General features: G+C 42.6%; 1 protein-coding gene across 7 annotated transcripts in view; it reads left to right on the top strand.

Moving 5' to 3' along the window:
• ANKRD17 (ankyrin repeat domain 17) overlaps positions 1-26,471 on the top strand; it is a 101,152-nt gene that overhangs the window by 5,784 nt on the left and 68,897 nt on the right. The window contains exon 1 of one of the 7 annotated variants that reach the window (XM_083470414.1): positions 18,744-18,892. The exons of 4 other annotated variants lie outside the window; for them this stretch is intronic. In XM_083470414.1, coding sequence (XP_083326540.1) covers positions 18,839-18,892 — 54 coding nt within the window. In that variant the 5' untranslated portion in view covers positions 18,744-18,838. Of the gene's footprint in view, positions 1-18,743; positions 18,893-26,471 lie in introns of those variants that run through there. 2 more of the 7 variants (XM_083470413.1, XM_083470417.1) reach the window with 2 other exon arrangements.

Here is a 26,471-nt window from a genome sequence, read left to right as displayed (position 1 = left end):
AAAATCCAGCATATTTGTTTAACTGTATTTTTATTGCTTACCTAAAATTTCTTAACTACTCTTCATTGGAAAGATTTCAGGGTGGCATATAAAAGTGTTAAAACAATACAGTGGTACCTCGGGTTACAGACGCTTTAGGTTACAGACTCCGCTAACCCAGAAATAGTACCTTGGGTTAAGAACTTTGCTTCAGGATGAGAACAGAAATCGTGCTGCGGCGGCGTGGCAGCAGCAGGAGGCCCCATTAGCTAAAGTGGTGCTTCAAGTTAAGAACAGTTTCAGGTTAAGAACGGACCTCCGGAACAAATTAAGTACTTAACCCGAGGTACCACTGTATGTACAACAGAAATGCAGGATTGTGGAAAAACCAAATCAAAAGGCAACCTAGCAATCACTAGTACAAGTAAGAAAGTATTAATTTGGTGTCAGAAAGGTGGTAATGTCAACACGCGATGTGTCTCCTTAGGGAGGGCAGTTTGGAGATGGGCAGCACAGAGCAAGCTATTTCCTTTGTGACTATATAATGCTAGGAGAATGGGGTGGGTGGGGAGGGCTTAGAGACATGCAGGGCAGATATATGTAGTGACTTTGATTACTAAAGCAGCTACTCCAGCTGTGTTGCTCCTCCCTCCAAGTGTATTTTCATGGAAAAATTATTTTCTGCTTCTTGGTAGTTTACATATTCTAGGGGGCAAACCACCCATCCAGAACAGAGCTCAGATTGCAGCAAAGATGGGCCTTGTTTAACAGCCCTCTTTATCCCCCATCCCAAAATGAATCTGCTGTTCAGCTGCATGCATAAGCTTTGGGCACCATGGTTTTGCAAGCACCCTTAGGAAGTGGTACATCCAAGTCAACCAGGAAGCTGGACAGAGTACTGGACTTGCATCTTTTATAAATCTGTAGTTATACACTGCCATTTCTTTGGTTTAATAACTGCTTCTTGTTAGATTTTCTGGCACCAATCATATCTAGACATCTCTTTATAGATAAAGGAAAATACATTTGCGTGAACTTCCCTCAAGCCGACGTGGCTATTATTACATTTTCCCTCCCCATGAAAATTGTTCTTATATATACTGTCGAAATAATAATACAGTTGTACCTCTGCTTATGTATCCCTCTGGATATGTAAACTTCGGGATGCGAACTTGGCAAACCTGGAAGTATTTTTCCGGGTTTCACCGCATGTGCATGCACAGAATGGTCCTCCAGTTGCAAATTCCTCGGGATGCGGCCAGACCTCTGGAACGGAACCCATTCACAACTGGAGGTACCACTGTACATCATGTCCAAGGCATCTTACAGCAATAAATATACAAATCAATAAATACTATACTTTATATGCAGATAGTATCAGAAACAAAGCAGATAAAAGAAGCAATTGAACAACAAAGCAGCTAAAAAACCCTGAAAGATATAATCTATCACTCAGCATTGGAAGGTACATTAACTTAGGTGAACAGCTTATTTGAACAAAGAAGGCTTTACATGCTGACAAAATTACGTCAAAGAAGGCGTCAGATGGGCCTCTAAAGGAAGGAAGCAGTATTAGAAACTCAGATATATGAGCTAGATGCCAAATGGCACCTTAAACCTAGGTTTCAGTCACCACAATGGAATATCTATTCACCATGGGGTTGGACTAGATGAAACTCAGGGTCCCTTCCAACGCTACATTTCTACAATCCTATGATTCTATGACCTCAACTACATTGCTTGACTGTAGCTTGCTTTTACAACAGTTCACTTGTCCCATTATGCAAGAAGGAGAAACACACACAGTGGAAATGGAAATGGTATTCACTATTGACTAAGGCAGTGGTTTTTAAACTGTGGTCTGTGAATTCCATTTGGGTGGCTTGTGGAAAGGCTGCTGCACGGTCAAATGTATCTGTAGTCAGCCCTGCACTTACTTTCCTTGATATGATGTTGGAGGACTGAATTATCAAAAGGTTAACAAGGCCCTAGACCCCACGATTTTCATAATGCAGTGCTGGTTATGATGATGATGGGGAAAACGTGTTTTATTTTTCAAATATTTGTACAAGGTGGGATTTTCATCACTTGCTGCCCTCAAAAGCAAAACTGTGATGACTGCTGGACCCAATCCAAGGCTAAAGAGACAACATTTGCTGTGCCCAAGTCAGCTGACTCATCGGAGATGTCAGTCGCATTTGGACCTGCGGCAGTAGCAACACACGCCAGTGGAATTTCAAACACTGGAAGGAAGTGTGTTATAGAGCTTGGGTGTATGTAGCTATCAATAAAGTCCCTGTGAGATATGTCCTACTAACTGGTTTGGACTAGCAGTTGATCAGTAGTGTTATGGACCAGCTGAAGTTTCCAAATGATTTTCAAGAGCAGTTCCATGTAGTATGTTGTTATAACGCTGTCAAGATGTAACTAAGGTTGATTGTCAGCTTAGCCTCAAGGAATGGGCACAGTGCATGCATCAGCATAAGCTGTGCAAATCTACCTCTGGCCATCATTGACATCTGTGCATCTAGGCACGCCTGTGGGTCCAAGGGTATACCCACAATATAATGGGAATTTTACGCTATCCAGCACAGGTTGAATCCTACCCTCTGCTTTAAATTTTACTGCCCTGGAGCACCTCTGTCTTGTGGAACACAGAACTTTACTATTTCTTGCCATTATATTGCAGGAACAGCTGGATCTGACCTTTGAACCGCCAGTTGCAACTTGTCAATGATATACCTTCAGGTTTCAGACTAACTCTGTCCACCCATGTTGGCCATTGGATTATTGCTGGGCGTCAAAGAGTATAAGAGGACTTCCTTTTTCAGTTGAGTCTTGCTGGAGCAGCAAGGTCTTCCTGAGTTTTAGTGTTTTCCTAGTTATTGGTCAGTCCTGATTTTATGCAGGAATCTCAACTAAAGCATCCATGACAGATGGCTATCCAACCTCTGTTTAAAAATCTCCAAGGAAGGAGAGTCCATCACTTTCCAAGGGAGTCTGTTCTGCTATCAGATCTTGCCATCAGAATGTTTTTCCTGATGTTTAGTTCAAATCTCCTTTCTTATAACTTGAAACCATTGGTTTGGGTCCTAACCTCCAGAGCAGGAGAAAACAAGCCTGCGCCATCTTCCATGTGATAGCTCTTGAAGATGCTTATCATATCTCCTCTCAGTCTCCTCTTTTTCAGGCTAAACATGCCCAGCTCCCTCAACCATTCGTCATAAGGCTTGGTTTCCAGATCCTTGATCATCAGCTTGTCAATATCCTTCTTAAATTGTGGTGTGCAGAACTGGACACAGGACTCCAGGTGTGATCTGACCAAGGCAGAATACATTGGGACTATTAAGACACTATACTTCTCTTGATGCAGCCTAGAATAGCATTATCTGCTGCTGCTGCTGCTGCTGCTGCATCACACTGCTAACTCTTTTTAAGCTTGTTGTCTTTTCACATGTACCACTGGCAAGCCAGATGTTCCCTATCTCAGTGTTTTTCAACCTTTTTTGGGCAAAGGCACACTTGTTTCATGAAAAAAATCACGAGGCACACCACCACTGTGTGCGGAGAGGGAGATGTCAGAGCCCCGCTGCTCTCTATGGGGAATCGGATGAGAGCAGACCGCCTGTCCGCTCTCATCCGATCCCATCCGATCTGATCCCCACCCAGGACGGATGGGAAATAGGGTGGACACAGTCCGGAGCCCGCATAGCGGGCGAAAATTTGCCTTTTTTTTTTTTTTTAAACCTTAGGCTTATTTTTACTCATGACACTATTTGTTAAAAATATTACATCTGCCTTTGAGAAGAGAGAGTATCATATTTTTATAATGTGGAAAAATAAACTCTACAGACATCCCAAATTGGCACACAGGTGCTTTAAAATAACATCCTCTCACAGGATAATTCCAAAGGGGTGCTTTGCTCCCACCCTGTTTACCCAATTATTCTTTAAACACACTGGACTGCATGAATGGGTATAAGACGAGAATACCTAAAAACAGTAAAATGTTTATTTTCTTAGGAAAAAAAGAGGGATTCAAACTGATTGTGGTCACAACGTCCAACTGTTTAACCTTGAAGTCCCCCCCCCCCGCGCGCTCTCCTTCCTCGGCGCCTCTCGCTCCCCGGAGAGGCCGCCCAGCGCGGGGCTCTCGCCGTCTGCCTGCCTGGCTGCCTGCGAGCTCGGCGGGCAGCGCCTCCGTCCGCAGCGCCCGCCTCGCGGCTCTCGAGTGGCGCTCGCCCGGGAGGACACGCCGGAGCCCGGGAGCTTCTTCCTCCGCCCCCCGGAGCCGGAGCGCGCTTGGAGCGCCGAGGAAGGAGAGCGCGCCGGGGGGACGGGACTTCAAGGTTTAACAGATGAGAGCCGCGAGGCGGGCGCTGCGGATGGAGGCGCTGCCCGCCGAGCTCGCAGGCAGCCAGGCAGGCAGACTGCGAGAGCCCCACGCTGGGCGGCCTCTCCTCGCCGCCGCCGCGGCACACCAGGCAACATCTCGCGGCACACTAGTGTGCCGCGGAACAGTGGTTGAAAAACATTGCCCTATCTTATATTGGTGCTGCTGGTTCTTTCTCCCTAAGTATCAAACATTATATTTGTCTCTATTGAAAATGATTTTGTTAGTTTTGGTCAAGTTCTCCAATCTGTTATGGTCAACTTGAATCCTGATTCCTGCCCCCCCCCTTTCTGGTAGCGATGGCTGCCCCTCCCACTTTGGTGTCACCTGCAGATTCAGTGAGCATCTCCTCAATTCCCTCGTCCCAGTTATTTACAAAGACGTTGAGCAACAATGAGCCCAGGACATAACCCTGCAGCACCCCATCTGACCCCTTTTCCCAGGATGATGAGGAACCATTAGTGAGCACTTGTTGAGTTTGGTCAGTCAACACAGTGCATTGCTCTTCATGGTTCCTATTGTTATTCAAACTGGGTTCTAGTGTGGTTCCCCTCCAAAGGAAAAGGAGAATGGATCAAACTACCCTATGTACAATCTATGCTGTGCCTCTTATTTAGGTTAATAAGTTATAAGCCTTGTGTAGCTTTATCTCTCAAACTGGAATAAATTGAGTCTGAAAAAGTTTCAAGGGGTAGGACACATTTATAGTTTAAGGCACTTGCAATGTTTTGTAGCCAAGGGAACAGGATTTTCTTGGTTCTCTCTTGTTAGATCTAATGCACACTATTTTAGTAATTCACTGGGCAAACGAACTATTAATGAAACATAAAAGCACAGTTATTTGCATGTTCCAAAGTCTTCATGACCAAATACCACATGTACTGCCTGTCAGAAGTTCTAAATATTTTTTTTCCTTTCTTAGAGGTGACATTGCCACCTACTTGCCCCATCCTCTTACACTCCTATTGAATAACAAAGTTTCCTTTGACCTTAGCCTGAGATAATTTCAGTAGTGATATTGATGCTGCTTTTTTATTTTAGAGATCTTAGTTTGTTTTGCTTTAATATCCTCCTTATTCCATTATGTGGGAAATATCACACTGAATATCTGTCTCTAGCATGACCAGTTATTTCTTATTGTCTGTCATCCATATACTATATTTCACCGTGTATAAGGACGGGATGCGGGTGACACTGTGGTCTAAACCACAGAGCCTAGGGCTTGCCGATCAGAAGGTCGGCGGTTCAAATCTGCACAACGGGGTGAGCTCCCGTTGTTCAGTCCCAGCTCCTGCCCACCTAGCAGTTCGAAAGCACATCAAAGTGGAAGTAGATAAATAGGTACTGCTCCGGCGGGAAGGTAAATGGCGTTTCCGTGTGCTGCTCTGGTTCGCCAGAAGCGGCTTAGTCATGCTAGCCACATGACCTGGAAGCTGTTTGTGGACAAACGGCGGCTCCCACGGCCAGTAAAGCGAGATGAGCGTGCAACCCCAGAGTCGTCTGCGACTGGACCTAATGGTCAGGGATACCTTTACCTTTACCTTATCGTGTATAAGATGATGCTTTTTAATTTTTTTTAAAAAAAATGTTAAAAATTGTGGGTTGTCTTATACATGGATATTGCAGAGGGTGGACGGGCGATTGGTTGCACCTGCGAATAGGAGATTGTCAGCAGTGATTTGACGGGTGATTGGTGACTGCTGGCGAATGGCTGCTGCGGCAATTGGGTGGGCGTTTGGTTGCTGCGATAAGGCAGGTGAGCGGCAACCCCCCCCCCAAGCTTGGCAATCTCTCCCCCATTTTTACATGTTATACACGGAAAAATACGGTATATATTTTTTTAAAAACCACTGCTTAATAGCACTAACGTTTGTGTTCTTTGTTTCACAATTATTTATAGAAGAATTTAGGCAGCAATCTTATTCATACTTACTTCCAGCTAAGACCCATTTACCTCATTGGGTACAAGTATAGCATTACCTTGTTAATCACTTTTATTTTTCTGCATCACACTACGAAAAACCTTCATTTGGGACCAATAGGCATGGGATAACACTGATTCAAAACTTGAAAGTATGAAACTTGCAGAGCAGTTCTGTACTAATATCATGCAGGGGAGGGGAGAGATTTATCACTCATCTCTTCCCCCACACCGCCATCGTCCCATTCTGAAGCCAGCTGAAGTGAGATCACGCTAGTTATCTTCCATACCCTAGCAACAAAGAGATAAAATATGTGATGAAGCCATGGCCTTCATTGATCAGTATCCTGAATGGAAGAGATTTTGAAAGGTAAATAAATGTGCATAGGGTTGCTGACTGGCCACCCCAGCATCCCTTTTGTGCTTGAGACAGTGGTTTGGCAGCAGAGTAGGTTTTCCCAGTAGTGATGTATGGAAGTGAGAGCTGGACCATAAAGAAGGCTGATCACCGAAGAATTGATGCTTTTGAATTATGGTGCTGGAGGAGACTCTTGAGAGTCCCATGGACTGCAAGAAGATCAAACCTATCCATTCTGAAGGAAATCAGCCCTGAGTGCTCACTGGAAGGACAGATCCTGAAGCTGAGGCTCCAATACTTTGGCCACCTCATGAGAAGAGAAGACTCCCTGGAAAAGACCCTGATGTTGGGAAAGATGGAGGGCACAAGGAGAAGGGGACGACAGAGGACGAGATGGTTGGACAGTGTTCTCGAAGCTACGAACATGAGTTTGACCAAGCTGCGAGAGGCAGTGGAAGACGGGAGTGCCTGGAGTGCTCTGGTCCAGGGGGTCACAAAGAGTCGGACACAACTAAACAACAACAACATAGTAGGTGTAGTTTTCCTGATTGTACCAGCTTCATGGCAGGAACACTTACCTGTCTTGGAGCTTGCAAGGGTACAGGCAACTGCCCTGAAGGAAGTAGGTTACTAATCCCATAAAGAAACAGCCAGGAGAATCCTCGTCCTTGCTGTTGGTTGGACAGTTCAATCAACACACTATTGTTCAGTTACAGCAAACAAGGTGGGGGAAACAAGACAGTCCCAGCAGTTAAATTTTGCAATGTGTCTTTTCCTCTTGCTTACCTGTGTTGGGTGCCTTCTCCTGGTACTCTTAGTTGTGGGAGTGGAGTTTGGTGTTGGATGTGTGCCTGGGGTCCTGAGGCGTGTATCTAGTGGGGTTCTCAGCTCAGGAACATTAGCCATGTGGGCTATGGAAACCTTCTGTTTTGTGCACAACGCCCTTTCCTCTTAGTTTTACATCGCCAAAGTTCCCACTTGTAAACTCGAAGTGTGAACTACATGATGCCAGGGAATTAAAACCCATTCCGTAAACTCTTATCATCTGACTTGTGGTCTTCCTTTTTGAGGTTTATATATTGATGGTGATGTGTTTTGATTGGATGCTGAATTGCACTACATCCTATGCTCTGTTGTGGCAACTATTGATGAGAGTGGCTGTTTTAATTCTCCCCTTTCATTTAAGTTGATGGCAGCAACTTATTGGTGCCAGGTTCTGGTGTAAAGTTGCACTGTTTACAGGAACATGGTGTGATTGAAGGAGCATAGGGAATGATGTAACTGTATTTCTCTGTTGCCCATGAGTGCACTGTTTAAACTCTTCCGCTGGCATATCTTTGCTGGGGAATTGTTCTGCAGATGTAAGATCCTACATTTTTCGTTGCAGTGGCGTTTCTGGTACTCTGTGACTGTAAAGGAGGCGCTCAGCAAATCCTTTTGCTTCTCAGCTGACATATATTCAGCATAAGATTGCGCCTTTTCCTTCCATGTAATATTTCAGATAAGTTCCAAATAAAGACTTGCTGGTGGTCTTCTGGCAAAGCTACTTATTGGCAAAGGCTGTAAATAAAGAAAAAGCAATATATGTCAATCATAATATCTTTGCTAACCAAATCAAACTCTAGATAAAGCAGTCAAATAAAATACCAAAGTGTTATATGTTCTTCTTGGGTCAGATTCTTATACTACCTGAGTGGTGGTGTTGTTATCTTAAAGAACTAAAAGTTCATTTTTGTTTACTTAAAGACTGCTTACTCTTCACTTACTGTATGATATCTAGAGTTGTAAAATTTCCAGAAATTTTGAAACCATGGGAATCCCCATCCTCCCATTCTATGGGTAAAGAATATTGGGGAAAATATTTTAAAAATGCAGAATTTTTTAAACAAGTATTTTACATATCAACAGCTACTTTTTTACTTTAGGAGCATAAGATGTATTATGTTTACCATAGGTATAATGTCTGGCATATTAAAAGTACAGGTTATTCAGACAACAATTACAGGCTGCTGAACTTCAATGAATCTAGCAACTATTTGCTTGTGGCCGTGAATACGGAGTAGGCAAAAAAAATAAAATAAAAATAGAAACCACGAATATTGTAAAACCATTTTTTTTATTCTGAAAATTATTATGTCTTCTCTAATCCTCCACAGTGTCAAGCCGACATAAAAGGAGATGAGAAAAAGAGGGGAAATAAGTTTCAGTGAACACAACATGAAATTTAATCAGTCTCCTTTTCTACACTGTCATTATCTGTTTCTGTTTCTTTGTATTTGTCATCATGTTTATCACGGCCTTCTAAAGTCTGAAGGTTTGCCCAAACTGAAACAAGCTTCTACCATTTCATATGTCAGGTCCCCCCCCCCCACCACCAATTGGGTGTCTTTCCAAACATAGACAGTTTCTTTCACATGCTGCAGAAGATGGGGGAATCTGAGTTAGAGGTGGAATCTACACACACACAAAATCGCTGTGAAAAATACATTGTATTTTGCATAGCTCGCTGTCGCCATCTAGTGTCATGTTTGTATTGTGCACTTTACAACACATTTAAGACGTTTTATTTGCAGCTGTGCCACTGAGTACAGAGGCTATGTTGTGCAGAGGTTTTGCCATCATTTTGCAGGAGGGATATTCTTGGCAGAATTCCAGACTGCATTCCTTGGCTGAATACCTGAAGATGTTCTTCTGTTCTCTGCAACGTATGAAAATACCTTTCGAACTCCAAACCCTAACTGTGCTTCTTGGTTTGTAATCCATTCAAATGCAGAAGCAGTGCTATGATCACTTACGTTTCTGCATTTGAAACTTGGATCCACCACCTTTGCAGCAGACAGATTGGATGGCAACAAAAGTATATTGCTCTGTCCTTTTACCCCTCTTTCCATCAAAAGGACAGAAAGCTCTATCTGTAACTATTGAGGTTCAGCTTATTGGGCTGGATTCCAGTTCATAATCAGTCATGAAGCTCTTTTAGTTGCTCAATGCCATCTGCTGTCTTTAAGCCTTTCATACCTTTCACTGGACGTGGGTGGCGTTGTGGTCTAAACCACTGTGCCTAGGGCTTGCCAATCGGAAGGTTGGCGGTTTGAATCCCCGTGACGGGGTGAGCTCCCGTTGCTCGGTCCCTGCTCCTGCCAACCTAGCAGTTCGAAAGCACGTCAAAGTTCAAGTAAATAAATAGGTACCACTCCGGCAGGAAGGTAAATGGCGTTTCCGTGCGCTGCTGACCCAGAAAAACTGCGAACAAACGTCGGCTCCTTCGGCCAGTAAAGCAAGATGAGCGCCGCAACCCCAGAGTCGTTCGCGACTGGACTCAACTGTCAGGGGTCCTTTACCTTTATCTTTTTACCTTTCACTGGTATGGGAGGATAAAAGCGGGGGGGGGGGGTGTTGGGGAGAGCCTATGAGTATCACTCAGAGCTTCTTGGAGGTAGGATGTTGTAAATAATGTTGTAAATAAATAGTTCCCTTTATTCCGTTTGGCTTGTCAGCATTCTGTGCCCATTGAACATGAACATTTACTCTTTAAACAACCCCCCCCCCCCGGTACTTTTGTCCTTGGCAAACCTCAGTTCCTACCACTCCTCTCAAAGCATGCTGATATATTTCTCCAGTTACACAACCTTTCTCATTCTTGAGGCCCCAAATGTTGTTGGACTACAATGACCATCATTTCCAACCATTGACCATGCTGGCTGGGGCTGATGGGAGTTGTAGTCCAACATCATCTGTGGACCCAAGATTCGGAAAACTTGCTGTAGTACTGGCATTTTGGCCATATAAGTAAAGGCATCTGAAGATGTGATATCAGTTTTAGTATACATGCTGATGATGACATCATTGTATAGAGAAAATATTTAGGAAGTTTCCCCCCCAGCTTTTCTCCCTGACCCCACCCCTGTACTTTCTTTAAAGAGTCAATAATAGAGAGCCAAGACTGCTTTGATTGGAGTAATAAATAGCATCTATTTATTTAGTGAATGAAGTCAATATATTCCATTGCTTTGGAGCTAGAGAAATAAAAATAGCAAATGCGATTCTTAGTTTGGTTACATGCTAACCTTGTACCACAGGCATAGGCAAACTCGGCCCTCCAGATGTTTTGAGACCACAACTCCCATCATTCCTGACCACTGGTTTGTTAGCTAGGGATGATGGGAGTTGTAGTCCCCAAACATCTGGAGGGGCGAGTTTGCCTATGCCTGTTGTACTAATAATTTCAGCACTAATAATTTCACAAGTGCTGTTGAACCCCATATGATGCTCAAGCTTGACAAAATACAGTGGTACCTTGGGTTACGTTAGCTTCGGGTAACGTAATTTTGGGTTGCGAACACGGCAAACCCAGAAGTGTATACTTCCGGGTTTCGCCCCACGTGCATGTGCAGAAGTGCTCTTCATGCATGCGCAGAAGCTTTCTATTGCGTGTGCGCAGAAGTGGCACCTCTGGATATGGACTTTTCGGGCTAAGTACGGACCCCCGGGTTGAATTAAGTTCATATCCGGAGGCTCCACTGTAAAGTAAAAGGTAAAAATGACACTTATGTCTTGAGTAAAAAAATTATGGTTCACCCGGCTTTGTTGGTCTTTCACAGAAACACTGAAATCATGGATAAAATTGCTTTCTCTTCCGGAATAGTTACAACTTCAGGTTTTATTCTCAAAACAAACATGTAAATAAAGCATTTAACTAAAATAGTGGAGGGAAGCTGACATCAGAAGTGACATGTTTCTGCCAATCCTTTGCCAAGCTGTTCTCCCATTTTATTTTATTTTTAATTTAAAATTACACATTAAGATTTGGGGTGAATGCCTTAGTCCATTCAGTTCAACTCCCTGTCCTAAGATGGAAGCCTTTCCTTGTCCTACAGTGAAGGTTTCCTTGGCATTCTAGGCAGTTAGTACCTATTGAATTCCTCCTGTAGTTAATAAATCAATGTGTTCTTCCTTTTAGTGGAGATTTATACGGAAAGGGAAAGAGGAAAGAGCACCCTGATCCTTAAAATATCTGAGTAGATAATGTATAGCGACCATAGTGCTGCCAAGGGGTGGGGGCAATAGCACAGCTGTATGACTAGGATAGTGTAATAGTAGCTGTAGTGAGAAGAATGCGGTGAGAACCAACTTTCATTGCCAAGCAATTTGTAATACTAAGATAGCTGACATCTTGGATGTGTAGCAAATAGTTGCTGGAAACTGCAGGAGGGGAGAAGGGCCCTGGTGCTCATGTCCTGCTTGCAAGTTTCCCATCAGGATGGCCATTGTGAGAACAGAACGCTGGACTGGGCCATTTGCCTGATCCAGAATTCTTAAGGGATGAAGTCCCATGATGCATTTTGCTTTAAACATAATTGATGCGGGGTTGGGTATGGGGAGAGAGAGATGTGTGTAGTTGCTGGTTTTGGCATCCACACTGGCTTTAATGTAGTTGCCATTTTCTTTTGCACACAGTACAGTCATACCTCGGGTTGAATATGCTTCAGGTTGAGCGCTTTCAAGTTACACTCCGCAGTGACCCGGAAGTAACGGAGCATGTTACTTTCAGCTTTCGCTGCTCGCGCATGTGCAGACGCTCAAAATGACGTCATGCACAGAAGCAGCAAAACGCGACCTGTGCAGATGTGCAGTCGTGTGTTACATTCTACTCAGGATGCGAACAGGGCTCCGGAATGGATCCCGTTTGTATCCAGAGGTACCACTGTATGTACAAAGTATGTTGGATTTAATATCTGACAGACATCAGGGTTCTCTGTATTGTTTGTTGGAAGCATGTAATTACCTTGCTCCAGTTATGACCTGGAAAAAACTCCAACAACGTTGTGTTGAACTCCCCCATCCCACCCCCAATTTCCAGGAGAACCTGCAGTCTATAGTAATTTTGAAACTGTTTGCAGCAGTGACGGAAGGAACATAGTAGAAAAGCTTACAACTCATTCTTAATCATAATCATTTTATTTCTTTTATTTAAAGTATTGTTATCCCACAATTCAGCCAAAACAAAGAGAAGATTTCAGAGGTCATCTATAACAGCCTCTGTTCTCAGGTTTGCAGTCTAAAAAAATGAATGGAATGGAATATTTTCAAGGAGAGGGAGGGGCGCCAACTTGCGCCCAAGACTGGGAGGCGATGGCACATGTCACGCATGTGTGACATTATGTATGCTGCGTCATGTGTGCGCGTAACGTCATGTGCATGTAGCACACAGCATCATATAATCAGGAGGAGGCTGAGCGCAGAGCCCAGCGTGGTGCGGCTTCAGTGGCCAGCGGCTCCTCTTTCGCGTTTATGTGGAGCCAGTCACTGAACCTGTATTGCTCTCGGCTCCATGCTCAGCCTCCTTTGCCCACTTCCAACAGATTTTCTTGGTGGGCAAACACACCTCAGCCCCATAGGGTTGGTGCACCTGAGGAGAGGAAGCAGCCCCCTAAAGTTGGGGAATAGAGTCAGTAAAGTCTTTCTGTTTGTCCTGTATATGCTTCAGTTGCACAAGGAACAGGCATAAGAATATTTTGTACATGTATGGTGGACCTGTGAAAAAATCAAAAGCTTCTGGAACATAGTATATGACGAGCTTAAAAAAACGTTTAAGTATAGCTTTATAAAAAATACAGAAACCTTTCTACTAGGGATAACGGATGCAGGTATAGCAAGAGAAGATAAGAAAATATTCCTCTATGCTACAGGAGCAGCAAGGATCCTAATTGCTAAAAACTGGAAAAAAGAGATTGTTCCAACAAAAATGGAATAGCAAGACAAACTGCTAGAGTATATTGAACTGGCTAGATTAACAGAGGCAATTAGAGATCACACTAGACAAGAGTTTCAAAAAGCACGGGGGAAAATGCAGAGAATGCTTCACAAAACAGTGCCGTAAAATTCATACCTGGACTTGTTTTGATTAATGTCTGCAGGAGACTTTGTGGATATTTAAGTTATAATTAGAAAAATCTTAATAATTATTCATAAAGGAAACAGCTTATAAAAAGTAAATAAGGATGCCAGAAACAGGATAAAGGAAGTCTTTTATTTGGTTGTTTGTATTGTTGTAAATTATGCTTGTTGTTTGTTATGTTTGTGTCTGATGGGGGTGGGGGTTTGTGTTATGTTGTAAATAAAATTTCCAATAAAAAATATTTTTTTAAAAAGAATATTTCGTTCTGAGATGGAAAAGCCAGGCAGTCCATTCTGCTTTTTTCTTCTTCTCTTGCTTTGTTCTGGTGCTGTGTGAGCTTCTTCTAGCATGAGAGCTTTGCACTCTTAGATGTACAGTGAGAATGTAGCAAGGGAAGGTAGGGCTCATTACTTAATGACTCCCTGTGTCTTTATGTCCATGCAGCCTCGTAACAGCTGGCTTGTTTGGTCTTGCAAGGTGGTGCCTGAGGCCCACTGGTTACATCACCCTATCTTGTTCTGCCTATTCCAGTCTGGTATGGTGTCTGTTGCATCCTTTTTGCATAAATTTATGTAATATTTGCTGGGTTTATATGTGCTACTTGGTCTCGTCTTCTATGGGCCATTTTGTACAATATGTAGCAGTAAACCCAGGTTTCTCTGCAGAATGTACACCTAAAATAGCAAACCATGGTTTCAGGGCTGTGCCTCAGGTCTGCACTCTTCAGGTGCTCTCCTTTCCTTTCCAGGTTGGTTGGGTAAATTGCAGTTCGCCATTTACATTTGTTTTCACAAACCACAGTTGGCCTGCAATGCAGAACTGGAAGCCATAGCTTTATAGTTTCTAGTTCAGTGTTAGAGACCAACTATGGTTTGTTCAAACCAAGAGGGTGAAGGAGGGAATAAAGAATATGTAAGCCTGAGCCATGCTCCTGATGACTAAACCATGGTTTTGCTGTTATTTGTGAAGTCAGAAATTCTTTCTTGACTATTTCACACCATGTGAACTTGTTTAATATATCAGTCTTGCACTTAATGAGGAACATAGGAATCTCCCTAGTGCTGAGTCATACCATTCAGCCATTTGTTGTATATAGAAGCTTTCCAGAGTTTCAGATTAGGGTCTCTCCTAGCCATACCTGGAGATGTTTGTGATTGAACCTGTAATATTCAACGTGCAAGTCAGTTGTCTACTGCTGAGCTATTTCTCTAGGCTCTCCTGTCCATTGCTGGTACTTCCCACAATCCTTGGGAAGTGACAAAGCAGATAGATTCCTGTGCTTATTGTCCATATATTTATATATATATAGAGAGAGTAGGGGACTGAACACAGGGGAAGATCTCTTTGCCCTTCAGCTGCCTTAAAAGGGCTAGTCAACATTAAAGGACACTGAGGTGTATGCACAAGCATGATTGCAGTGGGAAGTTGAAATACTTACGGCTCCATAAATTTAGTTTTCCAGCCAAAACTTGTAGATGCCAGAACCTTCCCTTCCCCTTCCCTTTGGCTTCACATTGCACCCGTGAACAGTGTCAGGGACGCTGCCTCTCCATACTACCAAGTATGAAGCTGGAGAAGTAAGAAATGTGGATCATCTCCATGTTTGTTCAACTGTGTGGATGATCCCTTTACTTCAGGTCCGAGCTTGAGTAAGTTGTTGCGGTGTGGAGTCAGGGGGAGTTGGAACACTGGCTGTCTAGCATCCAGTCAGCTACCCCCAGATTTTTTCCATAGAGCCAAAGAGAGAGGTTAGAGTTTATTTTTGTGTTAAGCAGGTAAGCTATCTGAGCTCTCCAGTGTTCTGTGCTTGATGCCAAAGTGAGCAGTCCCAAGCTTTGTCTACAGAGCTGGAGGAAAAGGCTGGACCTTATACTGGCACTGGATGGGCGGGCATTCTGAGTGCCCTCACCACCAAAGCTGCCAGTCTCAGGGGCAAGGATTTTCTTTGTAACTGACCTGTGCTCCTAGGTTCAGTACTGCAGGAGTGTTGCACTTTCCCTAGCCATGAGTGAAAGTAGAAGGCTGGGACTCCTCATCACACTTACTCCAATGGATCGCTTGCCATGGTGAAAGTGACTAGGGGGGCGCTTCTCTTGAACTTTTTCCTGTCTCAATTTGCATATGCAGCAGCCTTAGTGCTGCCCTGTATTAAATACAAGGTTGTATATAGATCACCATCCAATTATTCGCTGTTCCTGGTTTATTTCTTTTCATGGCAAGAGGAGAGGAGCTGTGTTGTTTGCCACTTGGCGTTCACCTGATGCAATTGCTGCTTGCCCCAGGGGTGCAGGCAAGTTTCATATGGCAAGGCTGAATTAGGCTACTGATAAGTTGGCATGTAAAAACAAGTTGCAAGCAACTCACAAATAGAGCATGTGCCATGAGCATCTAAGGTCCAGGTTTTTTGTAATCCTTAGCATTTCTGCTTTGGGAAGTGTGACGGAGAAGGCTTTGTGCCTGAGACTCAGGTTGTCCTGCCAGCTAGGGCTTGACCGTAAGGCAAAACATGGATAATCGTTCAGACCTGGTATAAATTAGGGCCCTATCTCTGGAACTTTGAGACATCACTTGTTAGTGACCATGGACAGAATCTGGGGAGGGAAGGGTTCATGCTTTGACTTGACATGAGGTACCTATCTCACATTGTTGTTCCTCAATGCAATATCTCATAGTCTTCTCCCTACTTTGGGGACTGAGTGGTCAAAATGTCCTATAAATAGAAATGATGGATTATATTCAACTTTTACTCAGAGCAGGCCCATTGGAAGTAATAGAGCCAAGTAAATCATTAATTTCAATAGGTCTACTTTGAGAGGGACTAACATTGGCTACAACCCAATAATTCTCTGTGGAATCCAGTGAAATGTTTATTAGAACCACATCTCTTTCACAGCAGCAAATATTTCCCCCTTCTTTTCCCACAGAAATTGATCACGTCCTCCAATACATGTAAATATTGGACAGAAGAGTGTTTAAAATGATGTTGCAACTATCATGTCAATCCTAATTAGCAAGTGTTGGCAGCAAACCACGCTTTAAACTCTCATTGATGCAATTAGTATTCTTGACAAATATGTGCCCTTTAAATCGCTTCCAGAAGATAAGGGTTGCAGAAGTTAATTAAATGTGTTTTTAGGCATGCAACCCTACTTCAAATCCAGAAAATGGCCATTCAGACAGTATGGAAATCATTATGAATTTGGTTATTCTGTTTCCTAATTCTGTTTTTCATAATCGTAGAATGCTGTTAATGGAGCCTTGTATATAAGACTACGGATTACAGTTGCTCATCTCATCTCTTCTTCTCTCTGCCCCCTGCCCCCCAGTAGTCTATCCTTTTCCAAGTTTCTTTTCTTCTCTTCCTGAGACTGGAAATGCCCAGGTTCTGTCTGCCTCAGATTTTAAGCCTGGGATAACCCAAATAAACATGCATTGGATTGCAATCTAGGTCTAGAAGGAAGAGTTGTCTCACAGCTTTCAGAATGCAGCCTTGCCTTAGACAGCGCTGTGTTCAGTCAATGTGTTGTAACTGTTGCAATGCTAGAGGCTGTAGATCTAAGGTTAGGCAGCAGGAAGGAACTTTTCATACAGCCTCCAGAATGTAGCCTTGTTTGACACTTGTTTGGCATTCCGGAGGTGAGCCTTGGGACTGTTTCGTTCCTCTTTTCAGCGACAGCCTCTTGACCTTTACGTGCTGTTAGCTGTTAGGACAGCATGGAGAAGGCTCACTTTGGGATATTCTTGCATGGTACTGGCAATGAAGGGACGCAGGTGGCGCTGTGGGTTAAACCACAGAGCCTAGGACTTGTCGATCAGAAGGTCGGTGGTTCGAATCCCCGCGACCGGGTGAGCTCCCGTTGCTCGGTCCCTGCTCCTGCTAACCTAGCAGTTCGAAAGCACGTCAAAGTGCAAGTAGATAAATAGGTACTGCTCCGGCGGGAAGGTAAACAGCGTTTTCGTGCGCTGCTCTGGTTCACCAGAAGCGGCTTAGTCATGCTGGTCACATGACCTGGAAGCTGTACGCTGGCTCCCTCAGCCAATAAAGCGAGATGAGTGCTGCAACCCCAGAGTCAGCCACGACTGGACCTAACGGTCAGGGGTCCTTTTACCTTTACCTTACTGGCAATGAAGTAAAGTGAGTATTTATGCTAATTCTGAGTTGGAAATCAAGGGTCCTTCAACACTACTGGGACTGACTTTGTATAAATAATCTCTCTTATCTTGTGTCTTCCCCCCTCTTTTCAGAACTTCTAAAAATGGATTTTTCCTGATTCAGAAATTATGTCGTACTTTATGGCATCAATCAGAAATACCTCAGTAGTGTACAAAGTTTCCCAATAAAACAATAGTGAACTGTTATAAGGAAAAGAAGAAGCTAGTTTTCACCTGTATGCCATATATAGATAAGTGTGGTACTAATATCTCATGTGCATTCTGGAATGGCAGTAGATTGACCAGATGCCTCTTAAATAGATCTCTCAGGAAATATATATATATATATATATATTTAGTCCCTTAGCGAAGTGCATATACTTTGTCTTCGTAAGCCCTTATTACTAGATGATGCAACTGAGTTTTGCTTTTTCGTACTATAGAATAATGCATTTCCTGGGCACAGAATTTTAAACTTTTCCACTGCAGAGTACATAAAGCTCTGAGATTAGTTAGGTTTGTTGCAGAGAGGCGGTGTTTGTATTATTCTGTAGGTCAGCTTGTGTTAGGTATGAAATAATCTTAGGAAGGAGCTTTCCCATGTAAACACGTGAATATTCATGTTTTAGAAGACTCGGGCATTTTCTGTCGTTTGCTGTAATGGATGAGCAGAGTATTGGAAATTTGTCACAGACATTTATTAAGCACAGATTCATTCAGTGTCCGGTGTTCTAACAGAGCTAAGCAGAACAGCGTGCAGGATTCTTGGGTGCAGGTGAATTGCAATTAAGTTTTAAAAAATGGTAACCCAGGATGGTTTGGTTTTTTAAAAAAGAAGAAGAGTTGGCTTTCTATTTCCAATTCAAACGCACGTCCAGAAAAGGATATTGCAAAAGAAGATAAATCTCCTTGTGTTTGCTTTGTGTGCTTCCAGAAAAGAGCAGCTGTGTCTTTAAAAAAAGATATCCAGTGAGTCACCCCTGCTCTGTTGGTAGATCCCTGGTTTGCCAGCAGTAAAGCTGCTTGAGGGGTATAATAGAACATTCCATTTCCTGTTCCCTTGCTGACACAGAGGAGTGTTCCTACTGGCAGTGATCTAATCATAGTGCAGTAAGAATCATGGCAGTTTGATAAAACATGGTGGAGACAGCGGCTGAAATGGAAGCGTATGTTTTAGAAGACATTCTTGAGGTAGGGCTTGCTTTTTTTGCATATTGCAGGGTGCATTTGAAAGCCGATAATTTTAAAAAGTCCCTTTCAGGCGACGCTGCGCTTTAAGGCAAGTCACAGAGTCCTTGTTACGTGTGTGATGTGCTAAGATTAACTTGCAGTGCAGCTAGATCAGTCGAGAATGGAACATTCAGTGTTTATAAATTGTGGATGTGGAATATGCAGTGGGGGGAGAGGGGGGGAGGGAGGGAGAAAGAGGAGTCCGGGATTTCACATTACGCCTGCCTGCTTGTGACCTTTAGATTAACTCGTTAGAAGGTGGGGCTGCACATCGGCAGATAATCATGTTAGATTCTGAGTCCGACATACTTAATTATTTGGAAGAAAACATATGCATTTATATTTCAGTTTTGAGGGAGCAGAATTGTTTTTAACGTTAGTGTTGACATCGATTCAACTGCAACAGAAAATTAATTACCAAGTAAAATACACGGCCACATCTTGACTGCCGTTTTAAAGGTGAAGTGCTGTTTAGCAGTGTCTTTACTTAGTAGGTGATGGCCTATGCACTGTGCAGTGACTGCAGACTTGCAAGTTATTACTTAAATATGACAGCTTGGCCGGGTGGTCTGGCAGGTTTTTTTTTAAATAAATATGTCTATAGCATGCCGACTAATAGAATTCTCAGTTACAATAATGCTGAGCTGGGAGGTGGCAGTGCAGGAGATAAAGGCCTACTGCGCATTATAAAGTGCTGCATGATCAATGAACATTTTCTGGAGTCTGTGTGTGAGAGAGAGTGAGAGAGAGAGATGGGAATTGAGCGAGTGTGTGTTTTGTGGTTGGGATGACACTGCAGCAGCAGTTTTATGCCTCTGTGATCTGGAGAATGAAAGCTGCTTCTGTAATATTTTTTAAAAAAACTAATCTGAATTTTTTACTCAATCTGAATCTGTAAAATAGTCCACCCCACCCCACAGTCATCAGACACCAATGGCTGAATGCCTCTCTGACTCAAGCAAGACTTTCTAGAAGTTCACTTCTAAAGGTGCTACGGAATCTTCAGCGTGCCACGTAATACTTTTTAGCAATGCATGTACTTGATGAAATCGTGGAAAATGAAAGTAAGAAAGCATTTTTGTATTCAGTTTCCCTTTTACAATTAAGTGCCCTGTGCATGGCTAGCTTTTCTCTTGTAGTTGTACATGCCGTCTACAGTTTCCAAAACAGCAGCTGATTTTTCCATGTTTCTAAAATGTTTGTAAGCATCATAGCTGTGCATCTACTGCTGTGGTAGATTGAAGCAACTATGTTATGAAACTGCTTCCCAGTTTACAATTCATTTAAAGATTTAGGTACCAAATATATGACATCTTCAAAGTACTTGCTCTTGGATTATCACTACATCTTGGGTTGGCATTCTAATTTTTATTTTCTGAAAATATTCCACAAGACACTTGAAGCAGATTTAGGTATTTAACCCACAACAATACAATAACGGTGTGAGAATTAGAATCAAGCAGTAAAGTAAAACAATCAGAAAAATCCTTAACCAGATAATCAGTAAAGGCAGTCTGAATCTCCCTCCATGGGGAGGGAGAAGTGTATACAAGTGAAAAACATCAGCGACTGTCAGATGCCTTGTGGGAAAAGCATGGGTGACAGAGCAATTATAGCAAGAATCCATCCCCTGTAGTTCTCTCCTAGCTTAGTAACTGTTGGTTGACTTGCATTTATGAAGATTTATATTTATATTTTTAGTCAGCTTGCGTTTTTAAGCTTGTCTTTTTTTGTAACGTTCCATGGGTTTAATTGTGTGTAACGAGTAGGAGGTACTTCCATTAATTGTGTTGCTCTGTTAATGTAAGTTAGATGAATGTAATTTTGGTCCTTCCTGGTTTTGGGTGCACATCAGAAGCAGGAAATCAGCCAGGGAGGAGGTTAAGAGTATTAGACAAAGAGGTATTTAAAGAGAATAGGGCGATTGCAGAAAAGCTGAATGAATTATTTGTGAATCTCTTCACTGAGGAAGATGTAAGGCTGATGAACTGAGTCAAACACAGTTGATGAGATGAAGTTTTGGGGCTTATCAACAAATTAAAAGTTAACAGCTCACTAGATTGCATTCAGCAGAGAGTTCAGAAAGAACTAGAGTTTAAAATTGATGGTCTTCTAACAAAAAGTGGATTCCCTGTCAGAGAATTTTAAAAATAGTCGTCATTTTTAAAGGATCCAGGAAATTGCAGGTCAGGTTAACATTGAATATGGTTAAACTGGTGGAAAGCATTATTATTGTAAACTCCCCTGGAAGTTTTGAATTGAAAGGTAGAAACGGGTCATCTTTTAAACCTAGTAACTGGTTAAGTAACAGGAAGTGGAAAATAGTGATAGATTGTGAGTTTTCACAATAGATGGGAGTAAGTAGTAGGATCCTCCATGTGTCTGTGTGGGGAGCTATGCTTTTGACTTGTTTGTAAATGATCTGGCATGATGGGCAAGCAGTGAGCCAGGATGACACCAAATGATGTCACAAGCACTCTGCAGAGAGCTCCAAAATGATCTCCCCAAATCGGATGAAAACTGGCAAAGGAGGATCAGTGTCAGTAAGTGTGAAGAAATGCACATTGAGGGAAAAAAATTCCAAACTTCACATATACACTGGTGGGGTATAAATTGGTAGCGTTGAGCCAGGAAGGGCATCTTGGGGTCATGAGCTTACTGAAAACCGTAACCCAGCATGCAGCAGCCATGGAAAAAGGCAAATTTCATGCTGCGGATTATTGTGAAAGAAGTTGAAAATAAAACTGCTTGTATTGTAATGCCCATATAGAAATCTGTAGTGCAGCCACACTTAGAATACTGTATACAATTCTGGTTGCTCGCCACAAAAAAAGATATTGTCAATGCTGAGAAGGACAGCTGAAATGAGTTGGAACATCTTTACTATGAGTTAAGGTTAAAGCATTTGGGACTTAGTTTAGTGGGGGGAAAGGTAAGTTGGGCATGACAGAGGTTTCAGCACATGCTAGAAATGTGGGCAGTATCCTGCTGGCTATTTTAGATATAGGAAAAAGACTGCATTTTATATTGATTTTAGGTTGTTTTATTTGCCATTGTTCTCTTTTGTACATCAGCAATTTTTAAAATGTTGAGTGGTTTATACTTTTCTTAGAATAATTCGGATAATAAAACTACTATAAATGATATGGAGAAGGTTGACAGAGAAGGCTTTTTGTCTTAGTGGCATGGGGTGCCTTTCATCAGCTTTGACTGGTGGCCCAGCTGCGCCCCTTTCTGAACAGGGGTAGCCTAACTTCTGTTGCTTATGCTTCGGTAACCTCTAGGTTAGATGACTGCAATGTTTTATATGTGGGGCTCAGTGCTGGATTAACATATAAGCTAAACAAGCCCCCAAAAAAATTTAAAGGAAAAAAACCTGGTTACTTCTTAATTGTATTTCAGTTCAACAATTACTTTGATAAAATACATATTTTGTTATGTACAAATGGCTTTAGATGCCTATTAGGTCCATAAATTACCATAAAGCATATATTCAACACAAAAAACAGTGACAATTTGTTGTTGACAAAGGACAGCTGGACATACAAAGGGTCCCGTTACCTTCAGTAGCTTAGGGCCTCATCAAGCCTAAATCCGGCCCTGGTGGGGCTGCCTCTGAAGATTGTTTGGAAACTTCAGCTGGTGCAGAATTCGGCAACCAGGATGCTCACTGGGGTAAGACGGTTTGAGCATATTACATTGATCCTGGCCCAACTGCACTGGCTGCCAATTAGTTTCCAGGGCCCTTATGGACCACCACTCCCCATATGAACCAACTTGGCTGAGGCCATTCTTCATATGCCGCCACGAGAGGTCCAGAGGGTGGGAACACGAGAACGGGCCTTTTCTACAGTCGCTCCTCGATTGTGGAAAGCTCTCCCAGGGAGACTCACTTGATGCCTTCAGTTTACATCTTTAGGTGCTAGGCAAGATTGTTTCTTCAGCCAGGCCTTTGGCTGATTGACATCCAATGTCCATTTAAATGTGTTTGTAGGAGGGAGGGTGTTACGTGTTTGTTCTCTTCTTCTTGTTGTTTTTATTAGGTATTTCGTGTTTCTATTTTGTATTTTTATGGGGTGAACTGCCCTGAGAACTTTGGATGAAAGGCGGTGTACAAGTTTTACTACTGCTGCTGCTACTACTACTACTTGAGTAATCTACTCAGTGCTTTGCCTAAGGTTGAAGACAGACCTGCTGCATGCCATCCTAAGACCGTGACTAGATGCAGATTCCGTGACTTCAAAGTTGGCCGAAAGCAGTTAATGATAGCCGCTGGATAAGATGACTGTAAAAGGGGAATGGTTTGTTGATGTAAGGCAGGGGTCAGCAAACTTTTTCAGCAGGGGGCTGGTCCACTGTCCCTCAGACCTTGGGGGGGGGCGGACTATATTTTTTGGGGGGCGGGGAGAACGAATTCCTATGCCCCACAACTAACCCAGAGATGCATTTTAAATAAAAGCACACATCCTACTCATGTAAAAACACCAGGCAGGCCCCACAACTAACCCAGAGATACATTTTAAATAAAAGGACACATTCTACTCATGTAAAAACACACTTGATACCTGAACCATCCATGGGCCAGATTTAGAAGACGATTGGGCCGGATACAGCCCCCGGGCCTTAGTTTGTCTACCCCTGATGTAAGGTAAAGTTGATCAGTAGCTATGGCTGCCGTGGGACACGGGTGGCGCTGTGGGTTAAACCACAGAGCCTAGGACTTGCCGATCAGAAGGTCGTCGGTTCGAATCCCCGCAGTGGGGTGAGCTCCCATTGCTCAGTCCCTGTTCCTGCCAACCTAGCAGTTCGAAAACATGTCAAAGTGCAAGTAGATAAATAGGTACCGGCAGGAAGGTAAACGGCATTTCCGTGCGCTGCTCTGGTTTGCCAGAAGCGGCTTAGTCATGCTGGCCACATGCTGTACGCCGGCTCCCTTGGTCAGTAAAGGGAGATGAGCGCTGCAACCCCAGAGTCGGTCACGACTGGACCTAATGGTCAGGGGTCCCTTTACCTTTATGGCTGCTGTAGGCAACCTACAGTTTCAGAAGAAGTATGCCTCTGGAGTGAGAGTAGCTGGAGAGCAGCAGTGGGAGGAGGCTACTTGTGGACTTAGCAGAGGCATGTGGTTGGCCAAAGTATATGAAACAGGATACTGTTCTAGATGGACTTCTGGTCCGATCTGGCATGTTGAAGTGCTTATGTGTTTTCTACCACTAGCTACATCTCCTTGTTTTGTAGTGGAGGTTGCTCCTGAAGGTCTGTTTTGATTAAGACAAAACCTTTCTTGCTCCTTTGCCTTGCTGGAATGTGAAAGTTCTTTCTAGAGGGGAAGCACATAACTGAACACACTAAACCTTGTAGTCAAAACAAGCCGTTCTGCCCTAATGTTAGAAATGCAAGAAGGAAGTATGAGGGAGTTGGTTATTTTATTTGGGGATTATTTATGCCCACAGAAATTTGTCCTGATACACAAACAAAGCAGACAGTTGTACAGAGGGCCTTTCTGTAAGCCAAGTTGCATTTATAACACTTAATAAAAAATTATTATCTTGGGAGCATCCCCTTTGATAGGGAGTTTGGTAGACGGATTTTGGATTTTTCAGCTGGCTTCTGAAGTACAGTCAAGTAAACGAGCATGTGAATGCTTAATTTTTCATTCATATTAATTGTATTTGAATTCTCATGAAATGTAATAACAAAAGCACCAATCTAGCCTTGCAAGTGTCTACAACATTTAGTAGGCCTACATTGCCTTTTTACTAGACAAATTGCCTCATAATTTTATTTTATTTTTGATACACTGATTGTGTCTTTTAAGACAAACAACCAGCTATTGCTTGCTATAAGTGACTATTATAAGCTTGGTGTTTTTTTCTTAATGTACAGACCATTGTGCTAGTTAGAAAGAACAATACTCTTAGTGGGTTGACGTCTCGTGCTAAAATATTAAGTATACAGTTCTTCATTGCCACATCTTTGTATATTATAGAAGTGGTTTTGAGATAAGGGTTGTATCCAGAGCCAGTCCTCCTCAGGGTAGACCCAATTCAGTCTGATTGGATACAACCATAATATGTTATGAAAAATCGCTTCCTTGGGTGGGTGCATCAGCAGAAAAAGACATGTTTTAGTGTAAGTTATACGAGTCAGGTACACTCTTCAAATTAGTTAAAACAGTTTTTCTTGTACGAAACGAAAAACATTTTAGAGTTAGTCTACCTAATATTAAGTACAGTGGTGCCTCGCAAGACGAAAAGAATCCGTTCTGTGATTCTCTTCGTCTAGCGGTTTTTTCGTCTTGCGAAGCAAGCCCATTGACGGATTAGCAGATTAGCGCTATTAGCGCTATTAGCGGCTTTTAGCAGCTTATCTGCTTATCACATCAGCTGATAAGCGGCTTAGCGGCTTAGAAAAAGTAGGGGGGAAGGGGAAAAAACCAGCAGGAACTCGCAAGACATTGTCGTCTTGCGAAGCAAGCCCATAGGAAATTCGTTTTGCGAAGCACCTCCAAAACGGAAAACTCTTTCGTCTAGCGAGTTTTCCGTCTTGCGAGGCATTCGTCTTGTACACATTTTGTACTACTGGACTAGGATACAATCAGTGTGAGCTAATATAAAATTATTCTAACCTTTGTCTATGTGAATCTAAATGATATTTGAAATAAAACGACGACTTTATTCTGATGGTGCATTCTTGGACACTGAGCCCCTAGTGGGCATTGCCCTAGGCTCTTTTTGTGATGCTAAATCCATGCTGTGCAATGCATGCTGTGAATCTTAGGCATATTTGTTCAGAAGTAAAGTCCAACACTTAAGTGGGACTTTCTGCCAGGTAAATGTGCATACTGCAGATAACTCAGTCTGATGAATTTTGTAAACTCTGGCTTTATCTAAGTTGATAAATGTGATAAACACATGAAAAAGCTTATATACTTTTATTCTTTGATTCATTTCACAGCTTTTGAGAGGTCCCCCCCATAAAGTATTTATTTTATATAAGCATGCATATTTAACACATAAATTATTTTTAGGTTCAAAATCCAAACTGCTTTGAATGTGTGGGTTTTGATATTTAGATGCCTGTTTTAATTTCCTGACCAAGAAATGTTATTACTAAAATGACATAGTTGTCAGTTTCTCAGTGCAGAGTCCCTGAATGACTAACATTTTTTTGTTGGACGAGATTTCGTAGACGAGAGTCTATTTATCATATGCAGTCTTTCCAAGATGGATTGTTGAAACTCTCTGGCCATGTGGTTTGGAAAAGCTGTACTCTGGATTTTATAATGAAACTATTTTTAGCGTATGGGATTATTCATTTAGCGTGCTGATAATGGTGAAGATAGTTCATGATTGGATTTCTCCTTTGCCGGCTTGCATGACACATGATATGTATGGTACAGTCATGCTTTCACAAGCAGATGCCACTTTACTCTAAATGCCTGCTGAGAAAATCCATAATTTGGTAAGCTGTTGAGCAAGTTTTACATGAATTATTGGTTGATAATATTGGCCTAAAAAAAGTTATTTTAAAGCAGTGA

Source organism: Podarcis liolepis (assembly GCF_965112155.1).
Source record: "Podarcis liolepis genome assembly, chromosome: 13".
In the NCBI taxonomy this organism is placed as follows: Eukaryota; Metazoa; Chordata; class Lepidosauria; order Squamata; family Lacertidae; genus Podarcis; species Podarcis liolepis.
The sequence above is the reverse complement of the archived record's forward strand: the minus strand, read 5'-3'. Positions and strand labels throughout refer to the sequence as shown.